The sequence below is a fragment of the Oreochromis aureus genome, linkage group 6 (genome assembly GCF_013358895.1).
Source record: "Oreochromis aureus strain Israel breed Guangdong linkage group 6, ZZ_aureus, whole genome shotgun sequence".
In the NCBI taxonomy this organism is placed as follows: domain Eukaryota; kingdom Metazoa; phylum Chordata; class Actinopteri; order Cichliformes; family Cichlidae; genus Oreochromis; species Oreochromis aureus.
The window spans coordinates 34,853,312-34,880,896 of record NC_052947.1 but is presented as its reverse complement, the minus strand read 5'-3'; the positions used below and the strand labels follow the sequence as shown (position 1 = coordinate 34,880,896).

At 40.0% G+C, this 27,585-nt stretch overlaps 3 protein-coding genes across 4 annotated transcripts in view; 2 read left to right on the top strand and 1 right to left on the bottom strand.

Moving 5' to 3' along the window:
- grk4 (G protein-coupled receptor kinase 4) overlaps positions 1 to 5,376 on the bottom strand; it is a 49,195-nt gene extending 43,819 nt beyond the window's left edge. The window contains exon 1 of the mRNA XM_031754314.2: positions 5,045 to 5,376. Coding sequence (XP_031610174.1) covers positions 5,045 to 5,096 — 52 coding nt within the window. The 5' untranslated portion in view covers positions 5,097 to 5,376. The remainder of the gene's footprint in view (positions 1 to 5,044) is intronic.
- An 807-nt stretch (positions 5,377 to 6,183) lies between these two features.
- LOC116331563 (target of Myb protein 1-like) lies at positions 6,184 to 25,565 on the top strand. 2 transcript variants are annotated; one of them, XM_039613852.1, is made up of 16 exons: positions 6,184 to 6,325; positions 12,332 to 12,604; positions 15,042 to 15,126; positions 16,538 to 16,616; positions 16,908 to 17,057; positions 18,189 to 18,323; positions 18,410 to 18,559; positions 18,678 to 18,794; positions 20,513 to 20,646; positions 20,730 to 20,772; positions 20,885 to 21,011; positions 22,823 to 22,889; positions 24,512 to 24,602; positions 24,691 to 24,750; positions 24,843 to 24,882; positions 24,969 to 25,565. In XM_039613852.1, the coding sequence occupies exons 2-16, from the start codon at positions 12,532 to 12,534 to the stop codon at positions 25,112 to 25,114; spliced, it is 1,497 nt and encodes a 498-aa protein (XP_039469786.1). In that variant the 5' UTR covers positions 6,184 to 6,325; positions 12,332 to 12,531; the 3' UTR covers positions 25,115 to 25,565. The 2 variants fall into 2 exon arrangements, with proteins under 2 accessions (XP_039469786.1, XP_031610156.1); XM_031754296.2 differs by lacking the exon at positions 6,184 to 6,325 and adding an exon at positions 12,058 to 12,240.
- Positions 25,566 to 25,686: 121 nt separating this feature from the next.
- Positions 25,687 to 27,421, top strand: LOC116331572 (noggin-2-like). Its single transcript, XM_031754305.2, has one exon. It carries the CDS (start codon positions 25,996 to 25,998, stop codon positions 26,845 to 26,847), a length of 852 nt encoding a protein of 283 aa, XP_031610165.1. The 5' UTR covers positions 25,687 to 25,995; the 3' UTR covers positions 26,848 to 27,421.
- Positions 27,422 to 27,585: the final 164 nt, after the last annotated feature.

The window sequence follows — 27,585 nt, the reverse complement described above, 5'->3', positions numbered from 1 at the left end:
CTAAACTTGAGCAAGATACCGACAGACTTCATGTGCTTTTAAGAGAACAAACTGAAAGGTTAATCATCTGGGAGTTATCTACAGCTGTCTCTTAGATGAAGGGTGGAATGGTTAATTTCATGGCCTGGCAGGGAAAACTGAAATACAGAAAAGAGGCCTTCCCAGAACGGGGCCCTTGAGCACAGGACACATAGAAGAGATTACACCTTGAAAATGAACTTTAACAGGACAACACATCAGGTCATATTTGAAGGCAGGACTGATGTGAAATTTACCAAGGGCAGAATCTAAAACTGGGACTTTATTAATGTTATAAAAAGGAAAATGAATAAAGCATGAAAAATCTTTAGGGGCATTTAATACACTTCCTACAACACTTCTAAAAAACCTCTTTAGAGAAACAAAGCATAAGTCACCACAACACTCCGAATCCGCTCTTACACATAACCTACACATTGTTAAAAGCAGACTGACAGCTGGGTTGTCGTAGGAAGAATGCCCATTTAACATTTAATAGATGTTCATAAAGTGCTTCAAAAGTGCCTCTTCATGTTTACTCAGCTTCCCAAGAAGACATGTTAATGAACATCCCAGCAGCCACCCAGCTAAGCATCCCTGCTAGAGGTATGCAGCACAGCCGAGTACGCAACACAGTGCATCTCGTTCTCCGCACAGCCCATTTGTGGGTGTAATAACTGTAAAATGAGTCCCACATCAAGGGACAGTCACAAAGCAATGTGTTTTATGAGCCTCAGCTGGAGGAAACACCCCAGAGTGATGACAACGAGTGTTAGCCCAGCTACAACCACAAAACTAATAAAGCTACGCTGGCTAACGTCACAGAAAAACCCTCACAAGTGGTCTGAGAGGAGTGACGGGATTCAAGTTTGAAGGGTGGTAAGGAGAGGGCAGAGCACGCACAGAGGTTAGTGACACCAACGCAGCCATATCTGCTTATACCTGTATTGTTCTATTGCGAAAGAAATTTGACAAAAAAAAAAAAAAAATCAAAGCTCATGTGAGCGCTGGACAATCCACATTCCTTCCATTTTAGGTCTGTGATTCCATTTAATTCCAGAAAGTCCGAGATTGAAATACCACGTAGGCTCAGTCTCTTTAGCGTAACTCTTGGTGATTACATGTCGAGGTCTCCAGTGGAGTTATCTAACCCTTTGCCTTAGTCCTCTGTAGATAATTCACATTGCTACTTAGCGATTATATTGCGTTTCCACCCTGATGAGTGTAAAGTTGGTGGCAGCTAAAACAATGAAAGTTTCTGCTTTAATAGGATATAAGAGCATATTTCTATTTATAATACTTATATTGCAGGACAGTCAGATCAGTGCATTTCCAGTCTCTCCATATTTAAGAATAATCGCTAATGTTTTTTATTGTTTTGTGATTTTTTTTTAAGCTACAGCAGATTTCTGTGACAGCGTCGCAGATCTGCTGTTCTACAGAAACAAACAGAAAACACCCATTAAATGACATGAAACAAAACAAACTAAATACCATTCAGTCAAAGACAAAATGTTCTGATTGAAGAGATAAATATTTTTTTCTCTTGGCCCCCATCATGTCATCACCACTCCTCTTACAGCAACTATATTTATAACACACAGCTCAGTAAAACAAGTCAACGCAGGCTCTCAAAGAGCACTCTGGGAAAGGCAGTTAAACAAAAACAAAGGCAAATAATTTCTAATACCAATACTAAAGACTCGCCAACGGTAACACAGTGTGTTAGCAGTTTCAAGTCAAGCTTCACCAAAAGGCCCGAGAGCTAGCTGAGAAAAAAGTACTACAACACCCATGATCCTCAGCAGTTTAAACTAAAGTGCAGCTTTATTAACTGTTATACATATGGTATTATCATTTAAGGCATTTTTGTTTTGTTCTAAGATATAAATTAAGCCTGAGATGTTAAAGTGCTGTCGTCTGTCAGCATTACTGGATACATGTCTGGATTTTTCTAGGAACCTTTTCTGTTTTTAACTGTTTACAACACCACTGCTAATATTAAGCTTCAGCATTAGCTGATTTTTCCAGGTGTACAAAGGGAAGACGTGGCTCATAAAGTTTCTGGCTTCCTTCATAATCTCCTAATTAAGACACAGCTGTACTGTTTGCTTAAAAGCAATATACCACTGTGTACCTAAACAGCTTTCCCATTTCACGTAAACCGTTGTTATATTGAAACTGATCACCAAAAGGTCTCTGCAATGCAGCCATTAAAAACACTCTGACATATAAGTGTAATGGGAGGAGAACTTTTTACAGCAGAAGAGTAAACATAATTTTTCCTCAACACTCTTCACGCCACCATCTGCTCCACTGTGATAGGGTGCTCTGCCAACTCAGGTGCCTGCAAAGTATTGTAAACAGTGGAGTCTGCAAGACAAACTATGATAACAGTTTTTTGTTTTTTTAATAAGCTCAAGTGCCCGTGTTTAAATGTCATGTATTAAATATATTCTGTGAACATGAACCACCAAAACCACACATCAAATATCTAGTGGTCAGGTTTGTTTATTTACAGTTAAATATTGAACATGGTTGCTTAACACAATGATTAATACACTTAATCGCGGGATGCTTAATGAAACTATGCTGGGTTAGGTGGAACTCTTGATTTTTTCGGTTGAAGTCGTTTTCTTCTTGGTCTTCCCACAAACGTCTTCAAACTTTCTGTGTAACTTCTCGTCACAGTTTTAGAGCGCCGCCCTATCAATTAAATACCGTTATTGTTACGCTTTTCCTTTTCCATTTTATAACAAATGCATGTGTGAAATTCGCATAGGCAGGGGTGTGGAGCATCAGGAGCAGTGTCATCTCAAACCACTTCCTTTGACGCGTGTCATTTCAACTGCGCCAGACTGAACACACCCTATCATAACACTTCTCACTGTGGCCACCCAGTTTCACATGCACAGGTGTATAAAGAATGACTGTATAAAGTGACACTCAACAGTTTTCTGGACACCAACAAACGTGTAGCGGTAATTCAGAGAAGACGAAAACTGTCAACAGAACCCGAGTTGGTTTGCGCAGCTTAAGACTAATAATCTGTAATTTTCTCTCTCCACAGTGAGGTCAGAGAGCTACAGAGCAAGTGATTTAATGTCTTGCTGAAGGACACATCAGCAGGGTCATGCAAACGCTGTTATGTACAGTGTGGCATGAAGGTAACCAAAGAGAGACTCTTGGATAGAAGGCCACTGCAATGTGATGCATAGAAGCTGCTTTCTGTCTGGATTTGTGTGCTTTTAAAGGTGCTGTTCGCTCTGCAACTAGTTACTCTGCCATTGTTGACAACTGTCACTGTGGCATTGTGAAAGGCTTTGCCAGCTGAGAACACCCGCCTATGGAAAGATGATTTAACATCCAACTAGTCTCCAGTGCACCTTCCAGGAATAAACTGAGGGGTCGTTAGCTGTTTTAGGCTTAATGATAATTAAGACAATGAATGGTGAATAGTATGGCAGGGAGAAATATAAAAACGCAACTCTAACTATACTGAGGATGCTTGTGGTGCTGGTGATTTCACTTTCCACCCTTTCCAACCAAATAAAAACAGTGTAAAGGTGTAATAAGCTAGAGCTTTGTATTTTCGCTCAATAAACTGACGTGATCAACTGCCTGTTAAATGACTAACCGGTTAATCAATAAATCTCTCCGTTTCCAATGCTTTAATTATGTATAACATTGTGAAATTGTTGACAGATGTGCTCTTCCCGCTATCTTTGTGGTCCGAGGGCCTTTGGGGGGGACTCTGGTGATAAGAGAAGGTGAACTCTGGCAGGTATTGAGCCTGTAGATCCGACTCTTGTGCAGTAACATCGGGACATTCGTGGCAAGCCTATGCCGAGCACCATTTAAAGGCAGCGAAAGGAGAGCCTGGTGCTTCGCCTCGTACGGAGCAACTGCTGCTATGAAATGGATTCACAGCTGCCGTGAACAATCCATTTCACGGCAGTGTTGGCGTTCAGTCTCCAACTGAAACGCATTCTGAATATAATGTAAACCATAAGCAGGGAAGGCCTCTGCACACCGAGGCGCGACCCCCACTCCAGCCTTTCGGGCTTGTGAGTGAATTTGCTTTCGAGAAAAATGCATCAGCTTGCATAATATCATCTGAAATCACAAAGCCTCCTGCTCGATTTCGTTTGGAGGGGGAAGAAAGAGAGAAAAAAAAACACACGAGTGGAAATCGTTGAGCAGTAATTACACTTCTTCTCTCCCCCCCGCCCCTCCTCTGGCTGCTGATACAGTGTTGCACACCCACCCAGCGCCCACTCACTGGCTACAAAAGTGGCCTCGCTGCTCTGCCATCTCATGGAAAACAGATGGATACTCGCCTCTTTTCCACCTCCAGGTGAGCTGCCTCTGTGGGATCCCCGGCCCACTGAGCAGTGTGCACGATCGAGGCTGTGGAGCCTGGGCCGCCGGGGCTACCTTCTAGTCTCCAGAAGCCCCTCACTATCACACAACCCCCTTCCCGTCTAATCAACAGCCAATGCAGCCGCATACTTCTGCGTCAAAACACCACACGTTGACTTTACCTTCCTAATTAGGCTTTAAATACACCGAAACCTATAATGACAGGTAAGAAGGCACCGGCGCAAAGAGCCCCGCTGCGCAGCCAAATTTCGCTCCACAGTCAATAACGTGGATATCATTAAATGTCCGTTATGTCATCGTAAATATCCACCAAACCACTGCCGCCTGTGTGAAAAAATTCGCTCGACAGCCTTCAATTTAATGCAGCCATCTAAGCGCGATGCTGCAAACACTCCCTGCCTTGTTCATCTCCAGCCTTCGGGGCCTTACGTTAAGGTGCCCCGGTGAATCTGCGTGCAGTTCGTGTGCGAGCAGCCGATTTCGGCAGAACATGTTTGGGTTCTGCCCGGAGACAAAGCACTGCGCAGGGATGCGAGACAGAGAAGGCATAAATCCCGAGAAGGACAGGCGGAAAGCTACGGCCAAGTCGCCGAAGAGGGCGAGAAAAGACGATTCATTCTTGAAGCCATTAAGCTGAACTTACCTTCCCGTGCCTTCAGGAGAACCGTGTTGGCCACGATATTTTCAATCTCCATTGTCAGAATGTGAATCCCGAGCAGTCGCGATACATTTCACTCAGAGGAAAAAAGACGGTTTTTCTGATCAAACGTGCCGACGACGGTGAGGCTGCTGCACGCGCGCAAGGCGGACTCTGCGCTGGCGCATAGTAGGACTTTTAATAGTGGTCGTCGTTCCTCTCCATTGCAAGATGTTTTATCAAACCCTACCTACACAGCTATACAGTTACGACGGGGCTTGTTAGCATTCACAGCCTCCCTCCCGTCCCTCTCCGCCTGCTTTCCTTCCTGTTTCAGCTCCCTCCTCCTCCTTTTCTTCCTCCTCCTCCTCCTCCTCCTCGCCCCTTCTCTGCACAACGAACCAGCAAGAGCAGGAGGGATCAATTTACAAGCGGCACAACTACACACAGATCCACACACAAGTGCATTCATGTATACATGCATGCATGTCCAAGACTTAATCTCCTGAAACTGCCGATGGTTATGTCATTTATTGCGGGGCACTTTGGGATTAAAACATGTTTATGTGTGAGGTTTTCTCCAAGTTTTTTCCGGGAAGACAAACATAACGTGATACATTGAGAGCTTATTGGAAAGATCTAGAAAAGGATACCCCCCCCCCCCCCTTTTTTTTTGTTAATGTACCCAAAAAGCCTTTCTATACATGAATGAGTGTGTTAATTGGTAAAGTTTCCCTCTCCACAATTTCCTGCTCAGCTGTTGCATGAGCCGCTGCTTGCTCAGGAAACACAGATGTCACGGAGGCCTAAAGTTGTGTGAACAATGGTGTCGGGGTTTAAGCTGCTGCAAGTCGAAGCCTGACGTACAGCGATAACAAGTTGGTTTTCCGCCTATCATGTCTCAGAAACCAAGTGGGACTGTAATCTGACTCATTGATCCAGCAAACCCTTAGGGGGTGGGGGTATGCAAAAAGCACTCCGCCTCCTGAGATAATGTCGAAGAGGTAACACTTTATCAAATTTTGTTTAAAAAATGTTTGGAGTTTTGTGACTGGCTTTGTTTCTGTGCATGAGAATGAGCAACTACTACAACAACACAAAGAAAGCTCTTTGGGTTTATGTTTTGCTACGAGGGTCATGCAAGAACGCCCAGGGGTAGGCTGTGGAGAATCCAAGAGCTCAAAGGTCACTGATTCTCACAGCCTTAGGCTTTTGTTCAAGTTATAGAATCGATCAAACGTGTTCTCCCTGGACTGGATACGCGGTGTGAAAGAAGGAAGACCGAAGGTAAATGTCAGAATAAATGTATTTGTTAATAAGGATGTATGTTGTGTTGCAGAAACAATAACGGCCAGCTTCCTCGTCCTGACCAACACAAATCAAACTTGACAAACAGTAGCTCGGGTGGTGCGCATAGATTCAATGCCTCCACCTTGTGGTGATAACACAGAAATACAAAACGTGCATTACGTCATACAGAGTTGCATGGTTACAGTTTAAGAAGTATTTTGAGAAAAATAAGCTTTTATGTAGACAGATAAACGTGTCATGTGTGAGTCTGACATGCAGCTTTTGCATGTTTACTTATTTATTGTATTTAAAGTATTTACATCAACTAATTTGGCTAATTTTAAGCAATTTAAATGAACATAATCACCACGTTGTAACAGAAACCTGGTTACTTGGATTGTTAATCAACCATAGACAAAGAGTTTTAATTCATTTGAAAACCTGAAGCCTAGCCTTGACCACACTAGCTGGAAAATTCAAAAAACAGTTTTATTTGTTGTTATCTATTGTCCACCGGGGCCTTACTCAGACTTTTGAATCTGGTTTAGTGCTCAGCTCAGATAAAATAATTATTGTGGGTGATTTTAACATCCATGTAGCTACTAAAAATGACAGCCTCATCACGTCATATAATCTATTTTTAGACTCAATTGGCTTCATTCAAAATGTAAAAGAACCCACCCACCACTTTAATCACACTCTTGATCTTGTTTGAAAATATGGCACAGAAACTGAACATTTAAGAGTGTTTCCTTAAAACCCTCTCTTTCCTAATAACATTTAAATTTACATTAATGTATGACACAACACCGGGGAAGAGATTTGATCACAGCAGAGATCTTTCTGAAAGTGCTAAGTGTAACTTAGTTTAAGGATATAATTCATCCACTGTTATCTTCTTGTGCCAACACAGAGCAGAGCAGCTACCTGAACGCTACTCCAACAAAGGTTGATTGTCTTATTATTTTTACTTCTTCACTACGTACAACTTTGGATACTGTAGCTCCTCTGAAAGAGAAAGCTTCAAATCAGAAGTACTTGACTCCCTGGTATAACTCAAATGTGCACCTTAAAGCAGATAATTCGTAAACTGTAGAGGAAATAATGTCTTACTAATTTAGAAAATCATTATTTAGCCTGAAAAGCCAGTTTGCTGCTCTATAGAAAAGCCCTTTGTAAAGCTAGAACATCTTAGTATTCATCACTGATTGAAGGAAATAAGAACAACCGGAGGTTTCTCTTCAGCACTGTAGCCAGGCTGACAAAAAGTCAGAGCTCTGTTGAGCCAAGCATTCCTTTGAGTAATAGTAACAACTTCATGAACTTCTTCACAAATAAAATTTTAACCATTAGAGAAAAAAGTTACTCGTAGCCATCTCACAGATTGTGTGGTGCTTATTTTAACAGACTGTGATGTTTTCTTGAGGGTAACGGTTCAAACAGATAATGGGTGGGATAAGATAAACTTCTAGGTAACTATCCAGGTAACGAAAGGTGAAGATGTCTTCCAGGGTAGGTAGCTATTGGATTGTGATGTTTTGTGAGCTTTTATGACTCTCTGCAGAGCCTTTCTGTGTGACTCAGTACCTCCTCTCTGTATGCAGACTCATTGTTTTTCAGAATTCTGAGAAAAAGTCTGAAATTCTCTATTTAGTTGTCTTGAAAAAGAAAACTTAATTAGCACTTTAGATCATAATTGTGATTGCAAAAGTTGCCAGACAAGACTAGCTAAAAAAAAGGTCATGAAAACAGCATTCAATTTTAGGTAATTCCATTCAATTTAATAGCCATAATCATTTAAATATACTTAACTAAAAGTTAGTTAGTATATAAATTAACCAAACACAAAAAATGTTCACGTAAACAAATTTGTTAATTCTGAGAAGAATATTCTTGCTCTGAGGTGAGACTACTAACCACTGCAACACCATGTCGTCCTATTACAGATCGGTGTAAACGCCCCCTCTAGCAAGGCACCTTTTCACCTCTGTAGACCTCTGTTCTTAATGTGCACCACATACTCCCATTATACTGTTTCACTGGTTTGAGATTCCCATAATATCCTTCAAAGTTCAGCAGGTGTCATGTAGGGTATTATTTTTTACTGCAAATGTAAAAACATATCAAATCTTCCTTTAAGGCATCTTTCTTCTGATTGGCTGCATCTAACAAACCTTGGAAAGTTTTGAACAGCAGGTGGGTGTGGCTTCTGTGCTCACAGTCTGAGATTAATTATTTACGCCCTCATTAACATCATTAAGATCCAACAGCATGATTCTTTTGCTGACATGGGGCATTCAGAGCAGCCTGGAGTCTGAGCCCTTTGCTCAGAGGGATTATACAGACAGTAACCTCATTAATTGAAACTTGAAATGTGAAATGAATATCCACCATTGTAACAGTATATATAAAGAACTTGTACTTTATTAGAATAATTTATTTTATTCCTTGTTTTATACTCCACCACAATTCAGAGTAAAATATTGTAAAATTCAGTTTAAAGATTAAACTAATGAATTACTGCCTATGCAAGCTATCTTAGGGCGAGAGGCAGGGTACACCCTGGACAGGTCACCAGTCTGTCGCAGGGCTGACATATAGAAAAGGACAACCATTCGCACCTATGGGCAATTTAAAGCTTCCAGTTAACCTATTCCCACTAACTGCATGTCTTTGGACTGTGGGAGGAAGCTGGAGTACCCATGCAAACACAGGGAGAACATGCAAACTCCACAATGGAAGACCCTGGCCTGATGGTAGAATTGAACTCAGGATCTTCTTGCTGTGAGCCAACAGTGCTAACCACCGTGCCAACAATTCATTTCCATTTTCATTTTTTTCCCACCCATTTCGTTTTAATGCAAGCCACACTGACGACACCAGATGGTGCCGTTGGCATTAACGACTGTATGAAGATGAGGTGGTGATTTTGAATCAAAGCTACACAGTCTCAAAACATCTGAAAACATTTGCAAGACTGACAGTCATAAAAATAAGTGAATGAATTTAATCAAGTTGTATTTCACCCCCCGTTGCATTTACTGTCATAAAAACCAAAATCTGATCACACATATACACCTGGAAAATAAGATAGTTATAAAATATAGACACTAGAGTCAAGGCTTTAAGGTTTTTCCTTTGCCAGTGTACTACTTTTCCATATGTTCACTGTACTTTCTTCTTCCAAGTTGCTGTGTTATAGCTATACAGAAGCGGGCCCTGCACATATTTCTGGAATACATAAGATTTCATACTGAAGAACTACCAGCTTGTTATAACCTATGTAATGTGTATTTGGAACACAACCTGTTCATGGTGAGAGATTCATTAGATTAGGGGCACTTGCAGTTTTGGAGAACTGGTCAAACCAGGCTTTTCTCACTGTCCCGTATCAGGTATAATAGAGGTTACGCACATATCCACAGCATGTAGATAGGGATTGCAGTTAAAAAAAAATTTGCATCTTGGTCCTGTTTTGGACCACAGAGAGCTAATGCTGAAGTGGGGTTTTTTTTTTCAAGTCAAGTAAACTGATGCGAATGGTCTATAGAATAAATGGCGGCACTAGTGGATCTTTTTTTTTCCCCGCTGTCTTTATTTAGTGAGTGTGCAGACACAAACATGACAATAAAGTTGAGAAAAGATGGAAGCAACCAAATTATTATTATGATTATGACACTTAGAAATATGGTCTTTAGTCTATGTCTACTAGCAACTTGATTTTTAAGCATATAGGACAAACAGTTTCTGTATGCAGACAGTGCAAAGATCTGCATGTCAAGGTAGCTTAAATAGCACAAACCAGTTTCCCCCTCAACCCCAACCCCCCTTTTAAGTTTTTTTTTTGTGGTGTAAATAAGTTTTAGTATGTTCTTAAGATGTTCACCTTCAATTAATATTCTATTAAAAAAAAAAGATTAAAGTCAGTCTGAGGTTTCCACATTCAGCCGATGTAATTACAAAGACACATTACTGTATTAAATCAGAGAAACCTGTCAACAGGCTCATTGGACTTTGGTGTAGGATAACTGACCATGGCTGTGATGTTTGTTAATGAGAAAGCTGTAAACCGACGATTCAGACATTGGGCTTGGATTAAATTGCACCTGCAGCACAAAGCTCTCTATGGAAAAATACAGTGAAAGTGTAAAATGCACACGTGCTTTCTTTGCAACTTTTGCAATGTGCAAACCCTTCCTGTTGGCTAAATTGAACTCTTTTGAGGGCAAGCTGTATTAGATGTAGCTTAAACATTAAATAGGTTGTAGGTAGTGTTTAAACACTGTGTTTAAACACTGCTCTGTTGGTATCAGGGCCCAAGAAACTATTGCCTATATCATTAAACCACCAAGGCAGGATGGAGTCATGCTTGCCATCCTATCATCTCGAAGAAGCCTGACCATTCTCCTTTGACATTTCTCAAGACATTTGTGCTCAGTGAAATGACACTTAAGTACTTAAGTAGAATTTACAGGTATCTGACTTTACTTGAGTATTTATTTTTCTGACAAATTATTACTTATACTTCCTACATTTTAACACAAAGGTCGGTGCTTTCTATGGCTTACATTTTCAAAACAGGCTCCTTACTTTAGATTTAAAACATCTGAGCGAAGTTTTCATTTCTCATCACTGAAAACTTGATTTCTGCATTTCTACCAGCTCAACAAACGTCAGCAAATATCACACAAACATTTTTATGGAGTTTGTGACACACTGTGTCTGCTTTCTAAATGTACAGCTGTTGTATTTCCCAGAATGAGAGATAAGGTAACTCAGAGAAGGGGAAAGATGTAAGAAATACAGGATCGGAGAGGAAGAAGAGCAGCTATAGTTAATGTCTGCCCACTGGCATTTGATAAACTGGAAATTTAAAGCTTACATGTAATGTCCTTATTTTTAATCAGGTATTGGATGTGTATGTTATATTAGATATATATCATATCTGTTATTTTTGTTCACATTGTTAAACAAACTGTAAGTAACTAAGGTATACTAACTTAAGTATTTAAAGGTTGCATGAAAATACTCTGCAGTTTAGTTCAGAATAAACAGATTAGTTTGCTGTACTGTGGTAAATAAACAGTAAATAACTGTGAATGGTTAATATTAGGTTACATTAGTTGTAGCAGAAATAACTTTGAATTTAAGTTGACAATATAATGCTTAGATTCATTCTTCTACCAACTTTATATTGTCGGACAGAATAAACAGTACCCTTTCAGCAAAGGGAATGCAAATCAGCCAAGATAGCTTGTGAAATATTGGGTTACATCTTGTTGAAATCAGCTGTGTAAATCCACAAAGGGCTGGAAACCTCAGAGCAGCACCAGCACATGTCAGCTGACCACAGCCACTACACAAAGAAAATCTGCTGGAGCTCAAAAAAGAAATGATTATTAGTTTGGATACTTTTCTACACGCTTACAACCAATTTTAAGGTTCTCCTACCTGCTGAAACCCACTGTGCTCGTTTTTCCACTTAAAATGTGGGTGAAATCATACACACACACACACACACACACACACACACACACACACACACACACACACACACACACACACACACATATATATATACCGATGTCTTCTTGTTCCAGTAGTCCACTCCAGTAACCACACTAGGTGGTAATCGGAGCACTAGGTGCAGTGACTCCTCCAGCAGATCCCGGGAACAACATCGGAGATCTCTGTCCAGAAGAGCGCAGTCCTAGGAACAGCTAAGATACTGCGCAGGACCCTCAACCTCCCAGGCCTCTGGTAGAGGACCCGAGCTTGAAGAATTGACCGCCCGCATTGGCGAGCGGGGAATTTTTTTTAAAAAATTATATACTAATACAGCATGACGTTCAGTTACCACTGAACAAAAATAGCTGATAGAAATGTCAGAGCCTGAACTTTTTGAGTAATCGGTACTTTTACCATCTTTCACCAGAGTATTTTTAAGGCGAATATCTGAACTTCTACTTAAATGATTAAAGTCTACACTTTTTCCCCACCTAGGAAAGTGTTGGAGGTGTGAAGAAGCTTCAGCGTTGGTCTGTACGCTGATGCTGTTTCCTGGCTGCGTGCGTTTTCACGTGACCCCACGAGCGAGTGCGCCTCAGAGCCAGCGGCTGACACTGAAAGCAAAAGCAAACACAACAAGACACACAACAAGCAAACTGATTCACTTCAGTAGCGGACGCTTATAATTTTCGAGGATGTTTTCACTCGGGGAGAAAATTGAGTTTCTCATAGGAAACCCATTTTCAACGCCGGTCGGACAGAGAATCGGTAAGCAGCTCCTTTTTAAAACCGCTCAGAGTTGTGTTCAAGTCGGTTCAGTTTGCTCCCATTTGTATATTTTCAATGTTTTGCGTTTTGCTTTTGAAACTCTGTTAACACGTGACAATTGCGACAAAGCCGTTTACTTCCGGCTTTCGTATTTTATTTTATTTATTAATCAACTCCAAATTTGTCAGGAAAAATAAGATAGTTTTTACAGCCAATGACGCAGGAGAGGCGGGATTAATTCCCTTGATTCTTCCACGTGATTGGTCGATATAAATTGAGTGGCAATTCATTTGGCGAATCCGGAAGCCGCTTGGTGTTGCTTCTCACTTCCTTAATCACTGATGTGTTACAGTTTCACACTTTATGCGTAAGTGTCAACAAGTGTGTGCCGTCACACATCTTATGAAGCATCTGCCATTTCCTCGTAATGGCACCGGGATAGTTTTTTTTTTTAAATTTTATCCAGCCACTAAAAGCTCCCACAATCCACTGCAAGTGCAGATGCCTGGAAAGATGTGTAACATCAGGACAGTCATCGGTATTAAGAAAATGTCACACACCCACCTCATGCCTTCCTTCCTCTTATCTCATCCACTCACTTTCTCACATATAAATGTCAGCTACTTCTGAGGCAAATGAGAGCAGAATCAGCTGACAGTCACATGAAGTGGAGGGAGCTGGGGAAAGAGAGTGGGAGGGGGTGAGGAGGGAAATGGAGTAAATGGGATTGAGAAGTGTGGGGAGTGTTGGAAAGGAATTAAAGGAGATTTAGAGACTTATGAAGAGCCCGTGTAGGGTGGAATGGGGAAAAAAAGCAGGCTTTGATTGCAAAATAGTTTGGAGGATGCAGGATTTTAGGGGAAACCTTTCTAATCAGCCCAATGCTACAAATAATGAGTTACTGAAACTATCAAGACAGTGTTATTGTATTTTAAGTTTTTTGTTGGGTTAAAAAGAGTGGGACCTTTTGGTAAAAGAATATGACCAATATTTTCATTTTTCTGTCAATTTATAGGAAAAATTATTTGAAAGAAAACACATCATATTTTAACTTACCCTGGAATTTAAAGTGGTCAGTCTGTCAGACAGTGTGTATTGCTTTGTAAGAACTATTCTTCACTTTTCATATTTAAAGCTGCACCTGCTTAGTCAACACACGAACAAACGCACAGCTCTCTCGTGTTTGCACCATCCTCATCAGTGGATGTAATGTCTTTTTTTCAGGCTACTTTTGTGTCTTGTGGTTAAACAGCTTTAATATGCATGTGGGAGCTGTTTACCTTAGAGTTAAATTAATTTATTTTAATTATAAACCCTGATGTTTAGCTAGCTTATAATGGGTATCTGGATGGGCGGATACGTGTTTTGGCAAGACTCCTGCCCGTGTTGTAAAACTGACTGTCGTGCATGTCTGATTTTTAAGAATCATGTGCAGCTCAACTACATTAATGAAGTCTAGTCAGGCAACATTACACTGAGGATTGTTATCTGAAAGAAGTTACATATTTTGAGGTTCTCACCAGTGTTGTCTTGGTTTACGGCTTGAGAAGGCAAAGAGTTAGTTAGAGAAGTATAACTAAATAAGCTGTCAGCGGTTATTTTTAAAACAGACAAAAAGTTCTCATATCTCTGTGCAGTTGTTAATTTTAGCTGTGGTTTTTTTTAGTAGTCTCATGAATTTCCTATTTTTGCAGCTTCTGTTACTATTACTGTTACTACTATTACTGTCCTTAATAAAATGGCACTAATCAGTAATTTTATGTAAACAGTGAATGGGATGTGTGTGTGGCATGCACATAGTGTCTCATGTAGGATTTTATCTGTCACATCTTCACCTTTTTGCCTTTTTTTCTGCTAAAAGCTCTAAAACCGACTTGACCTGGTCAGTACTAAACAGCAGACAGACACACACTTGGTAATGAGCTGGTAGGCACAGAGGTATATTTAGCACGTGTATTTATAAAGTGTTAATAAATGTGTTAATAAGGTATTTGTCTGCTTAAATGATATCGAGTATACTGTATATTTCCCAAAACAGGCCTTAAAAATCAGTTAACCCTGGTTTAATCTGTGCTGTTGCTATTTAATTCCTAGCATAATGAACACTACGTTGTGCAAATGTGTAAACTGTTTCCCATTGTCCCTGATAATAATTGAAAAAAAAGCTTCCTTATGAAAGTAGAGTATGAAATGATCAAATGGTGACCTTTCTTTTACAAATATAGACTACCAGTTCAAATTTTTGTCTTTTGCATTATGATAAGTAGACCTTCAAGTCTGGTCTGTGAAACAGAAATATTGAACCCTTAAATGTGTTGTGTTATGTCGATGTCATGAAAGAAGGGGGAAGTCCTCTGTTTATTGTGATTTTCACATATTTGAATTTCAGTATTATCATATTAAATTTAGTTTGATCTCATTCCCTTCCTGTTGACAGAGCAAGCGACCAATGGATCGCTAGAGTCAGAAGACTGGGGGCTCAACATGGAGATCTGTGACATCATCAATGAGACAGACGAAGGGTAGGGATGATGTTGTTGTTATGTTGGGGTGTTTTTGGTCTGTCAGTGAAGCACACAGCCAGGAAGAGACAACAGTTGTTCTATTAATTCCTTATTTCTTGTTTTCTGTGTACAAGTCACATCGAAGTCAAACTTGTTATTACACATGCTCATTATATAAAATTTTAGCTTTGTTAATAATAGTATTAGTAATAATAAATGACACAAACTAATAAAAAGTTTAAATTTGTTTTTTTAATGACTTCAAGAGATAAATAGCTAAGGCAAGTTATGTAAGCATGTTTCCATGTTTTGCTTTTGCATTACTGGGTCACTTCCTTTATAGGTTTGTTGCTACTTTCGGTGCTGGTTGTCACCATTGACCTACTTATGTCTAACACTGTCTTCTAGTTAATTACGCACTTTGTATTCTGCTGAGAAAGCCTCTCTTGACACATGTTTTTCTGAAAGTTTCCTGTTATAAGGGACTTTTTCCTCCCCACTGTCACGAGGTACATGCTCACAGTGGATAGTTTGATTGTTGTATTATAGGCTCTTTACCTTCCAATATCAAACACCTTAAGAAGACTGCTTTTGAAAATTTGGGCCAAATAAATAAAATTAATGAAACTGAATTGAAAGTAATTAATTCAGAAGAGACAGAACAGGTGAATAGGGTTAAAAATTTAGGTTACCTGTCCCAGTTAAGACAGTTATATTTTTTGTTTTGCTATTTTCTACCCCTCGGCTGTAAAAGGCTAATGGGGTATTGTTGAGCTCATCCCAGCTGTCATGTGGCATGAGGCGGGGCACACCCAAAACAACAATGAGCCTAACATACATGTTTTAAAGCTTTTGTGAGATTTTAAAGGAGGAAAGATTTTAACATTTTATGTTGTCAGTGTTAAAGGTTTTTATCACTGCATAAATACTTGTGGTAGCAGATAGTCAGAGAAAAATCAATTTTCACCATGTCTATGGAAGTACAAACTTCAATGAATGTAAGTGCGACTGAACTGAAGATTTACAGTTTACAGATTAAAAAATTACCTAACAGATATGACCATGAAACTGTGAAATTATACGTTAATATGCAAATAATTTTCAAACATGTACTTATTTCATATATATAATTATTTGTCCCCTATAAATAACTATATATATAGTTATGTCCACTAGATAAATTGTGGAGAAGTAAACACTAGCATGTGCATTTTCTTTGCACTCGAGTAGAAAAAACAGGTTAAAGCAGCAAAACAAAGTCTCTAAATTCTCCATTACAAAATAAGTTATTATGTGTAGTTCTGCCAGAGAAAACCCCTTTTTAATTTAATAATCTACAGTCTTTTGTTAATGACTTATGTTGCATATTTTAATTTTTAAACTTTAGTATGGATAAGTAAACAAACATCATGTGATGCTTTTCCCCCAGGCCGAGAGATGCAGTTAAAGCCATTAAGAAGAGAATAGTAGGAAACAAGAACTTCAGAGAGATTATGTTGGCTCTCACTGTGAGTAATTGTCTGTCAAAGATTGTATGTTTTTCTTTTTGTGTTATTTGTTCTGTCATGGCCTGTCAGATGTGAGAGGAATATTTTGAAGGTCGAAATGATCTTTGTCCTGGTTGGCTGTTATCCAAGAGGAGATGATTTCTGTTTACTTGTGCAAGTAGCTCAGTTAACTCGGGTCTTAGTTAACCCATTGATGTCATGCTAGAGAGAGGGAGAGACTTTCATTTTGCAGCTAAAATCACATTTTTTTATATGTTACGTGTTGTGTTGATTTTTTTCCCTCTCATATAGGTTCTGGAGGCGTGTGTGAAGAACTGTGGCCATCGTTTCCACGTTTTGGTTGCCTCACAGGAGTTTGTTGAAGGGGTTTTGGTTCGTTCTATTCTGCCCAAAAATAACCCGCCCACTATCCTCCATGACAGGATCCTCAGCCTCATACAGGTATGTACGTGACTGAGTGTTAATGCACTAGAGTAGTGGTGTCAAACCCTACAGCCTGGGGGCAGAATTGGCCCAGCAAAGACTCCAATCCAGCCCGGTGGACGGCTTTGGAAAATATAAAGGAGGGCATCAATTTTTTTACTTTTTTGAAGCTTTACAGCCCCACCACCCCCACAGCCACTTATACTACACCCAAATATTTAATCAGAATCTGGATACTTTAATAATCCCAACAGACTGAACTAATTAAATAATACAATATATTGCAAAGTTTAAAAATTTAAGGAATAGCGCTAATATATACAAATCGCTCAATTATAAATATCAAGGATATTACAGAGGTGAAATAAGTAATTAAATGACCAAAATGTTGTTGCATTTTCATCAGTCAACAAAATCTTTATGTTTTATAAATATGGGGCAGAGAGCTACCAGGTTTTTTTTCTGTAATTTTAGACATTTGTCATGTAAAAAAACTGAGATGCATTGTTGAAATAGCATTTCTTTAGCTTATATTAAGATATCTCAGGGATTAAATGTGCAGTTAAATATCTTTACACTGACAGAAAATTGAATTTCACTTGTCTGGCCCACTCCAGATCAAATGGGCTATATGTGGTCCTCGATGTAAAATGAGTTTGACATCCTGGCACTAGAGCTTTAGCTTAAGATGATTTGTATAACAAATCAATTGCCACTGTTTTTTTTATTAGTCAATTCAAATTAGACAACCTAACACAATCGCTTTTTGTAGAAGGGACCTCTTAAAATTGCTTACACTGACTTCAAGTTAACTTAAAGAGGTCTAAATATTTACATTGTGAGGCTGGAATCAGTCTCACAGACTCTGTTAGGTCTATGGAAATGTGCAACAGTATTATCTTTAATGCTCAAAATCTAAGTGTCTGCATTGTTATGTACATTCCCCTGCTACATGGTCGGAGTCCTTGTGGGTAATCATAAACAAAGAGCGCTAACATTAACATAGTCTCAGGCTTAGAAATGCTGTAGGACAGTACACTTCTGTTCTCTGCATGTTGCTTTTTATGTGTTGTTCTATGTGTCACTGGATGCAGATTTAGGGGTCAGTCATCTCTTTACAATCTGTTACATGCTTTTTTTCATCTTCAGTCATGGGCTGATGCATTTCGAAGCTCTTCCTCCCTGTCGGGGGTGGTACATGTATACGATGACCTAAGAAGACGAGGTCTGGAGTTCCCCATGACAGACCTGGATGCTCTGTCCCCCATCCACACTCCAAATAGGGTGAGACTATCTTCCAGTGAAAAAACAAAACACCACTTGAATGTTTAGATATTTATTGTACCGTACCTCTCTGACAAATCTTGCAGAGCACCCCAGAAAATGGAACCGCTGAGATCCCCTCTGTCACTGCTCCTACGAATGAGTCACAACTGGAAGCTGCTTCAAGTATTTCCATTCAGAATACATCACCTTCATTTCAGCCCAGTGAAGGACCAGTCTCACTTTCTGCAGAACAGGTTCCACTGACCAAAAACGCCTCTCTTTGTGGCTTATCTTATTTTCATGTAACATCAGTGCATCACTGTGGCCTTTCTAGCAGTGTTTGACTGCTTTTTGTATTTTTCTCTACTCCAGGAGCAGAAGTTGCGAAGTGAGCTTGATCTGGTGAGAGGAAATCTCAAAGTGATGTCTGAAATGCTAAATGAGCTAATCCCTGGACAGAGCCAGCCAGATGATACACAGCTGCTACAGGTCTGTGTGTATGTGTGTGTCAGAAATGCCTTTAGGAGCTGTGGACTGTGAATATAGTGTATTTCCCGTTGTGAGTTTAAGGACCTAAACTGTATTCTAAAATCAATGCACTATATATCGTCTTGATGCATTCTCAATCATCCAGGAAAGTAAATCTCCAAAAGTTGAATCTGTTCATCTGGACGTAGCGTTTTGTGGGAGAAACCATATAGTTTCCATACAATATTCTATTGTTGTACGTTTGTGGTATTTCACCCATCCATTTATTTTCAGCCACTTATCCAAAGTCAAATTGCAGTGTCAGCAAGCTAGAAGGAAATTGCAGAATATCCTGTTCCTTAGTAACATTTTCTAGTCCCTCCTAGGGATAAGTTCTCAGTCTGCACTGGGGTTTCCCTCCACCTGGGTGAGACTGAAAAACCTCTAAAGGGGAGTGTCCAGGAAGCATCCTCATCATATGCCTGAACCACACAACTCCTTTTTGACACAAAGAATTGTCACCTTAATGTGGTTGAGGGGTTTCTTTGCTACTGTGATCCTAGGAGCATAACTTGGACACATCTGAGCTACGCCACTTTAATAAAGTAATGATAATAATGTATACTTTATTGATTCCCGTGGGGAAAGTCCTCTCTGCATTTAACCCATTCACTCAGTGAAGCAGTGGGCAGCCACCAATCTAGCGCCCGGGGAGCAGTGTGTAGGGACAGTACCTTGCTCAGGGGTACCTCAGGTTAGCTGTTCAGGGGATCCAAACCCCCAACCTTCCGATTATGGGGCCACCACTCTACCTACTGAGCTATCACTTTGGCCGCTCCTTCAGCCAAATTGGATGGGAAGCTCACTGCTGAGTGTCCAGTGGCCTAGCCTTAACCCATGGGGCCCAGACATTCACAGTCCAAATGGGCCCACAGAGATTGGCTTTGCGGTTGGGTGCATTTTGAAACGTGTGGGGGACAAAGGCAAGGACCTGGGCATCATCATCCCCAGCACTATAGACTCGGGTGACATTGGTAATTGCTGAAAGGCAGTTGGACTACTCAAAAGATTATGGTGATGATGAACTGGGTGTTCGTCCAAGAGGCAGTCAAGTGTGTGTTGAGTGGCCAGGGAGGTGTTGGAGCTCCCTACTTTTATGCCCCTTTCCTACATTTACTTTTAGGTCACAGGTAACAGTATCCACATTTCAATCAGTCCTGTCCACTGTAAGACATTATTTGTGAAAAAAGACAAACATAAAATGTTAAGCCATAGCAAATAAAGTTTAAGGACATATTGGCTGTTGTACCAAGTTAATGTAGATTTTTGTATATTATTTCACATAGTTTAGTTCCTGTTGTGACGAGACCACATTAGATTAACAACACTGACTGAAAGGTTTCAGAGGTGTTTCAGGTTTTAGAGTGATTGTTTTCCATCCATTAATGTCACCAGTCTGAATCTAAATTCATGTTTAGCTTTATTATTTTGTTTTTACTGAAGTGCACGTTTGCTTTGATGTCTCATGCCACCTGTAAAACTGTTGCCTTTAGTGTTATCTAAGTTTAGAGCATGACTCATGTTATTGTCAAAGGATTAAAATCAGGATGAAAACAAAATATGAAAGTAATTTTTGATGTAGCAGAATAATACCAATGACTGAAAATTATCTATTTAAAATCACTCCGTCATTTGGGGACAAAATAATTTGATTTTTCTTTCCTCCTCTGTCCAAGCAGCAGCTGTTCTCTGTCTGTAAGAGCATGCAGACTCGGGTGGTGGAGCTAATTCCTCAACTGCTGGATGAAGGATTTATTGAAGAGCTGCTCGTGGTCAATGATGACCTCAACAACGCCTTCATTCGCTATGAGAGGTGCATGTTTCAGATTTTATTTATAAGGCAGTGATGAGATGCAACCACAGTGTGCTCAACAGTGTGCTGTAATTGTGTTTTAGGTTTGACAGATTGAACAAGGCACAGATTGCTAATACACAACAGGTAAAAGATCCTCTTGTTTAATTTTCTTTAACATGACGTGTGCTGCACCGTGTGTCTGAAAATAGTAAACTGTCATTTAAGCAATGAGTATAAGCTCTCTCCCACTTTTCAGAGCTCTTCAACAAACCTTATCAACCTCAGTTCTGAGCCTTCCACTGTCAGACAACCAGCTGTCATTTCAACAACCAGCCAACCAGCCGCCAGCACCAGTACCAGTCAGCTGCAATCAGCCAATCACAGTCAGTAAACTTTGAGTAACTTTGAGCTTCTTTCCGGTTCAGTTCAAAAAACACTGTCTTTTCCTTATCGCGTTTCTTTGAAGTTGTTGGGAAAACAACCACTTAGAAAATGGGAACTATGATACTCAGAAAATCTGACTACATTCACACATTTAGGTGCTTCTGCCATAGTGAAACTACAATTCCTAGAATTTAGACTACAAAAAAGGCCATTTTGGATACTTTACTTTGATACTAAGTTCGAATTTTAAAGAAAAGGGAGTAAATTGAGTGTAAAGTGAAATCAGATGGTTTTCACACTAGTTGCTGATCTTGTTCATATATCACTTCTCTTTCTGCTGGAGAGATATTCCAGTATAACCCTTGTTTTACTGAGGCTTCCTGTGACTCAAGTCAGTTTAATTAATAATGAATCTAAAGACTAGAAATACAGCAATGGACATTTGTCTGTGTAGTTTCTTAGACGTCCAGGTCATGGCATTCCCAGGAGCTTGGAACAAAAGCAACTGGACTTTTTAAAAAACTGTAAAGATGTTTCACCTCTCATCCAAGAGGCTTCTTCAGTAATAAAACCAAAAGGTGGAGAGTCCCAGGTATTGATATCCTAGTTGGGGTTGTCCCGTGGGAGGGTTGTTAACCCACTATCAATCATGTAGATTATCACATGAACCAAGGTGTGAAAAAAGGCGTGGGTCATTATCACCGGGGGTTTCGGGTGAAACCATTGTGAGACATTGCCTTACCCTATCATGTGGTTTATTGACGTCACCTGACACAAGACGTGCGTGGAAGTTGAGCCATCTGGGAAGGGATTTCATGACTTCATTGTAAGTGGGTGACAGTTGGTGTCCAACTGTCACCCACTTACAATGAAGTCATGAAATGAGAGGTGTCCAAACCACCCCATGCTCGTTCACAGTGGACATAGATGGTGTCCTTTGCTCCTCTTTCAAACCATGTGTCTTCTTGGTCCAAATGTAAACATTGGCATCTTTGAAAAAGTGGCCTTTATTCTTTAGATGCAGATGTACAGTAGAGTCTTGTCTTGTTGAGGTAGCTCCTTCAAAGAGCTTCCTTTTAAATAGTGTATATAAATCTGTGTTCCTTAGGCAAGGCGTTAACTTCATAAGAAGCAGATCTTACTGCAGCGGCGTGATGCTCGTACTTCCTGTGGGTTAAACATAGCCTGTTGGTGAAGTTTCATAGCATATCATCAGGTTATGATATGAAATGATAAACATCCTAACAATTAACACTTACATGATAATCTGCTGCAGTATTCAGTTATATTGATTGTTTTGGGGAACTTGGATAGTGTGTCGCTGAAAGAATATTTGGATGGCTTTTTCTGCTTTCCTTTCATAAAGAAAACATCAAATAGAAGTAATACAGGAAGTGCTGAATCACCTTTTTTAGTGTTTACAGTATCCGAGCAGATCTTTTTATTGTAGCTCTGTAGAAGCCTCTGGGTAATTGTGCTCCTTGAGCAACATTGATTATTCAGCCGTTGTCTTATGATAAAAACAGGATACTGTGGCTGAACGTCACATGGGCAGGGAATGTTTAAAAATGCATAAGCTCCATGTTGACCAGTGTCACCTCATGTGATGAAGGGCAACAACAGTGGTTATAGGAACTTCTCCTCTGTAACTGCTGCAACTGTATGCTACTACTGCTTAACATTTTAAATATATGTTTATGAAAACATGGTCAAATTTAATACAAATTTTTTTTCTCTAAAGTTATACCACAAGTTTAATTAACAGCAATTAGATAACAAAGTAAATAAAATGATGACTTCTGCATTGCAGATGAAGAGGAGGAATTTGACATGTTTGCCCAAACCAGAGGCAGCTCTCTGGCTGACCAGAGGAAAAGGTGAGTGTTACTTACTTATGATGGATATAAATAATGTCATCACCCCCTCTGCATTTTCTATGTTAGGGATCTGCATGCCACTAATAACAAGTAGATTTATTAATGTTCTAGATTATGATCATCACAATTATACTTATCAAAACAATACTTTAAGGCCCTGACAATTACAATCTTCCTATCAGAGCTGTTTTTAATTCTTAACCTTAAGCTAAGTTTTGAGTTTTGGACATACTGTAAGCAAATACAATTTATTAGAAACACAGAGCCTTTAACAAAGACCTTTCCAATAAGGAAATCCAGCAGACCTTGTCACCATTTATATTTAACAACTAGTAAATGATTTATAGCAGCAGTCCCCAACCCTTTTTGCACAATGGACCGGTTTAATGTCAAACAATATCTTCACGGACCAGCCTTTAAGGTGTCGCGGATAAATACAACAAAATAAAATGATACAACCAAGACAAAAGCTGTGGTATTTTGTAAATATAATAATAAACGCGAATTCGCTGTGTAATTGTGTAACTGTATTAGCAACGTCCTCCTGAAATGCGCCAACAAGACTGAGAGTAACATCCTCCTCTCTGCCCCTTAATGCTCTCTGGTCGCTATGGTAACATGTATATATTTCTTTCAAAATAAGACACACAACTACAACACGGGAAAAGACTCAGGGAAACCGAGTTAAGGCCGCAAGCAGGGGTGACATGGGCCACAAGCGGCCCCTGGGCCGCGAGTTTGAAACCCCTGACTCAGAGGAACCCATCTGGTACCAGCAGCCATGCATTGTTTAAAGTCACTTAAGTCCCCTTTCTCCACCGTTCTGATGCTCGGTTTGAACTTCAGCCTACTTGTCTACACGCGTAAATGCACTGGGTTGCTGCTATGTGATTGGCTGATTAATCAGAATCAGAATCAGAATACTTTATTGATCCCTAGGGGAAATTATTTTTGGTTACAGTGCTCCAGTATAAACAAACAGTAACAAAGACAGACAATACACTAAGTAAGAATAGCACAATATATACATACATATATATACATAAAAGTCACTTATTAATAAATAGCTGAAAAAGGAAGAACATGTGCAAAAAGGGTGTAGCTATTGCAGTAAACAGTGTGTTAAGTGGATGAGTTGTACAGGGAGATGGCCACAGGCAGGAATGATTTCCTGTGTCGTTCAGTGGTGCTTTTCGGTAATCTCAGTCTCTCACTGAACGTGCTCCTGTGACTGACCAGCATGTCATGGAGTGGGTGGGAGGTGTCATCCAACATTGTCTTTATCTTGGACAACATCCGCCTCTCCGACACCACCTTAAGTGAGTCCAGCTCCATCCCCACAACATTACTGGCCTTACGGATCAGTTTATCGAGTCTGTTGGCATCTGCGACCCTCAGCCTGCTCCCCCAGCATGCAACAGCATAGAGGATTGCACTGGCCACAACAGACTCATAGAAAATCCTGAGCATTTTCTGGCAGATGTTGAAGGACCTCAGTCTTTGCCAGAAACATTTAGACATTTACAATAACGAGCAGTTGAACAGGTGTACCTAACAAAGTGTCTGAGTGTATTTTTTATGTACTGTATATGCCTGATCTGTGTGTGGTTGTGTGTGTTCAGTGTTAGGTATGAAGATCCAGGAGCTGTGGAGGGCCTGGCTGGAGCTCTTGATACCAGGCTGCAGGTCACAGGAGGAGGGTGTACAGCAGCAGTAAGATGCAGCTGGTTTTTGTTTGGAGTAATATCCCTGTTTTAATATTACAAATAAATAAAACTCAGGGTCATTTAATTTCTTTTAGATTCCACCAGCGAAAAACTCTTTGCAGAATGATATTGACAAATGGTTATCTTCTGATGTGGTAAGAGAACACGTGTATATATATATATATATAGTAAAAACAGGGTGATAACAGCATGACTTAATCTTTATTCTTTGTGTACGTAAAAACAGGAAGAGCAGTCTTCAGTTTGCGAGGGAGTTTCCAGTGAAGGTATGTCTGGTCCTGTCACTTCTTTTGAGTAATGATAATATTTTCAGACACACACAAATATTAAATTATACGTGTCACCATTTCAGAGTTTGATAAGTTCCTGGAGGATCGGGCGAAGGCGGCAGACTACAGCAGCCAGACGATTCTCAATGTGCCATCTTCCACACCCAGACGGCCACCACAATCTAGCCAGCAACAGGATACCTCACATGATCATCTTTTCTCACTCTGAGTGTGTGAATAAGCAAGACGACAGGATGGAGGTCAACACAGGAGCATCACAAACTGAAATATGGTTACATTCACACGTATAGTGTGCCAGGTCGGGTTTTTTCTAAAGGACACACACACACACACACACACGCGCACACACACACACACACACACACACACACACACACACACACACACACACATAGATGAAACCTGACACTACAGAACTGCTAATCAATCAGCTTGTTTCATAAATGCTGTATTTCTCCGTTAATTCTGCTGTTTGTTATCTTTATGTGCTTATACAATTTTATGTGACTGTATTTATATGTAATATTATAACATGGGAGAAAACTGGATGTTTAGTATAATGCAGAAAATATACTTGATATTACACCAAATGTGCCTTTGATCCATAATGCTGATTTTGTGTAGATGAGAATAAATGGGGCATTTGCCCCATGAACATTTTTCATGTGGTCTCTTTTTAAAATATTTTACTCCTTAGTCCAGTGATTTACACGCCAACTTTATCCAATGAATATTTCATTGATAACCCATTTAAAGTTGGCACTTTGCAAAAGATGTTGAAGTGTGGAAATTTTGGTACGTGACATCTTGCATTAAACCAAATTTCACCATAGTTGTCTTATATTCAGATTGTAAGTTAGTCAAAATATCAGAGTCTTGGGAACTCAAGTGTGCCATACTCAATAGTGTGCAGCTTGTGTGATAAGACACTGAATTCAGTATGTTGTTGTTTAAGAGCCCAAGGATGTCTGGTGTTGGGTACACAGAGTCCCGGAAGCACCTAGAACTGAAAGCATAACTAAACGGCTGAAAGGAAAAGCTAAAAGAGCAATTTTTCATTCTTTGAGCTACAGTCCAGATCTGAAGACCATGTGTGGGCAGTTTGCCATTTGTCTCTGCTGGATTTTGCTATCTTTCCTCCTGGATGTATCTCTGGCCTTTATTTCCAACATTTCAACTCAAAATCAGCATCCAAATGTGACTGTTGCTCAAGACCAGGATGGCACAGGCTGGGATTCACGATTTCATCAGCTGAGAGCCAGTCTTCCATCCTTCTCACAGCCAATCCGTCCATACACCCTCATCACAAATGCTGACGACTACCACTACATGCCCAAAGTCAGACATCGCCGGCCTTCTCTCCTCCTGCGTCTTCTGGGATCCTCGTTTGACCCATTTTGGATGTCTGTAGATCGCCCTTCTGAGTCCCCCCAGGGAGTTCGGCCCACCCTCACCACCTTCAAAGAGAAATTTAACCTGTGTGTGTCTCCAGAACTGAGAAAGGCTTCAGCAAAACATCAGCAGAAACTAGAGAAGGAGGCTGCAGAACTGGACCTCAGTTCTCTGCCATCAGATGCTGCCAGTTCAGTCAGAGAATGGCTGGTGCACTCAGCAACATGCAAATTACAGCACCAGTGGGTTGATCTGGGCCCAACCTTCTGGCCACGGTGGCTGCGGCAGACTGACTGTGAAGGGCCAGATGGAGGGCAAAGTTGCTCCTTTCCCAGTGGGATGAACTGCGTGCGAGCTCAAACAACACACATAAAGATTCTGGCTTGGCACTGCATTGAAATCAGAGATGGAGATGATGGCTCCAGAAAATTGAGAGGTGAAAAGCCTGATGGCAGTGCTCAGATGGGGACAGATGAAGCAAGGAAAAGATGTTTATGGAGACAAGTGCCTTATCCTGTGGTGACTGCATGCATGTGTTCATGTAAATGAATGTTTTTATCACTGCAGACCGGCTTTTTTCTGTGCACACTGTGTTTTTTATTATTATTTTGTTGATTTTCAGTGTTATAGTTGAAATGATCGAACATGGCTACTTTTAATTACAAAGACAATGCCGCTACCTGCTCTTTCATTTTCTCTGCTCTAAACTTTCAACATTTTTATTACAAACTGGTTTAATAAATATTTAAGTAAATATTTTACGTCAGTAAACTGCAATTTCTAAGGCGCTGGGTTCAGTGTAGTTCGTGCTACATTCAGGTTTATTGGAAATTCGTGGATTGTGCATGTTTCTTCCAATTTTTCTTTTTCGCTCTATTTTTGCAATTTCATATTCAAACAGTATCAAACAATTTTGTTTACAGAGAATATTAAAAATTAAAGTGTTTTTGGTAACTCACTGTTGTGTTTGATTGATTGATCATACTTGACAGTATTAATTGAAGATACATACTAATCATTCTAAATAATAAAAATCTACATAAACCTGTTTCTAGCTGACTTCCTTGCAAACTATTCTAACGTACACATGCGCATGAATATAATATGAATAAAATATAAGTGTCAGCACCTATGTGATTCCTTGTCTTCTTCTGTCAAAAATTAATAGTGTCTTCAGTATTAAAACTACCAAATGTACAACCCACCCTGCAGCAGTGTGAAACCTTGCGTGGGTCAAAACTCCGAGGAGCAGTGAATGCATCAACTGTGGATACGTCTTTGCGTAAC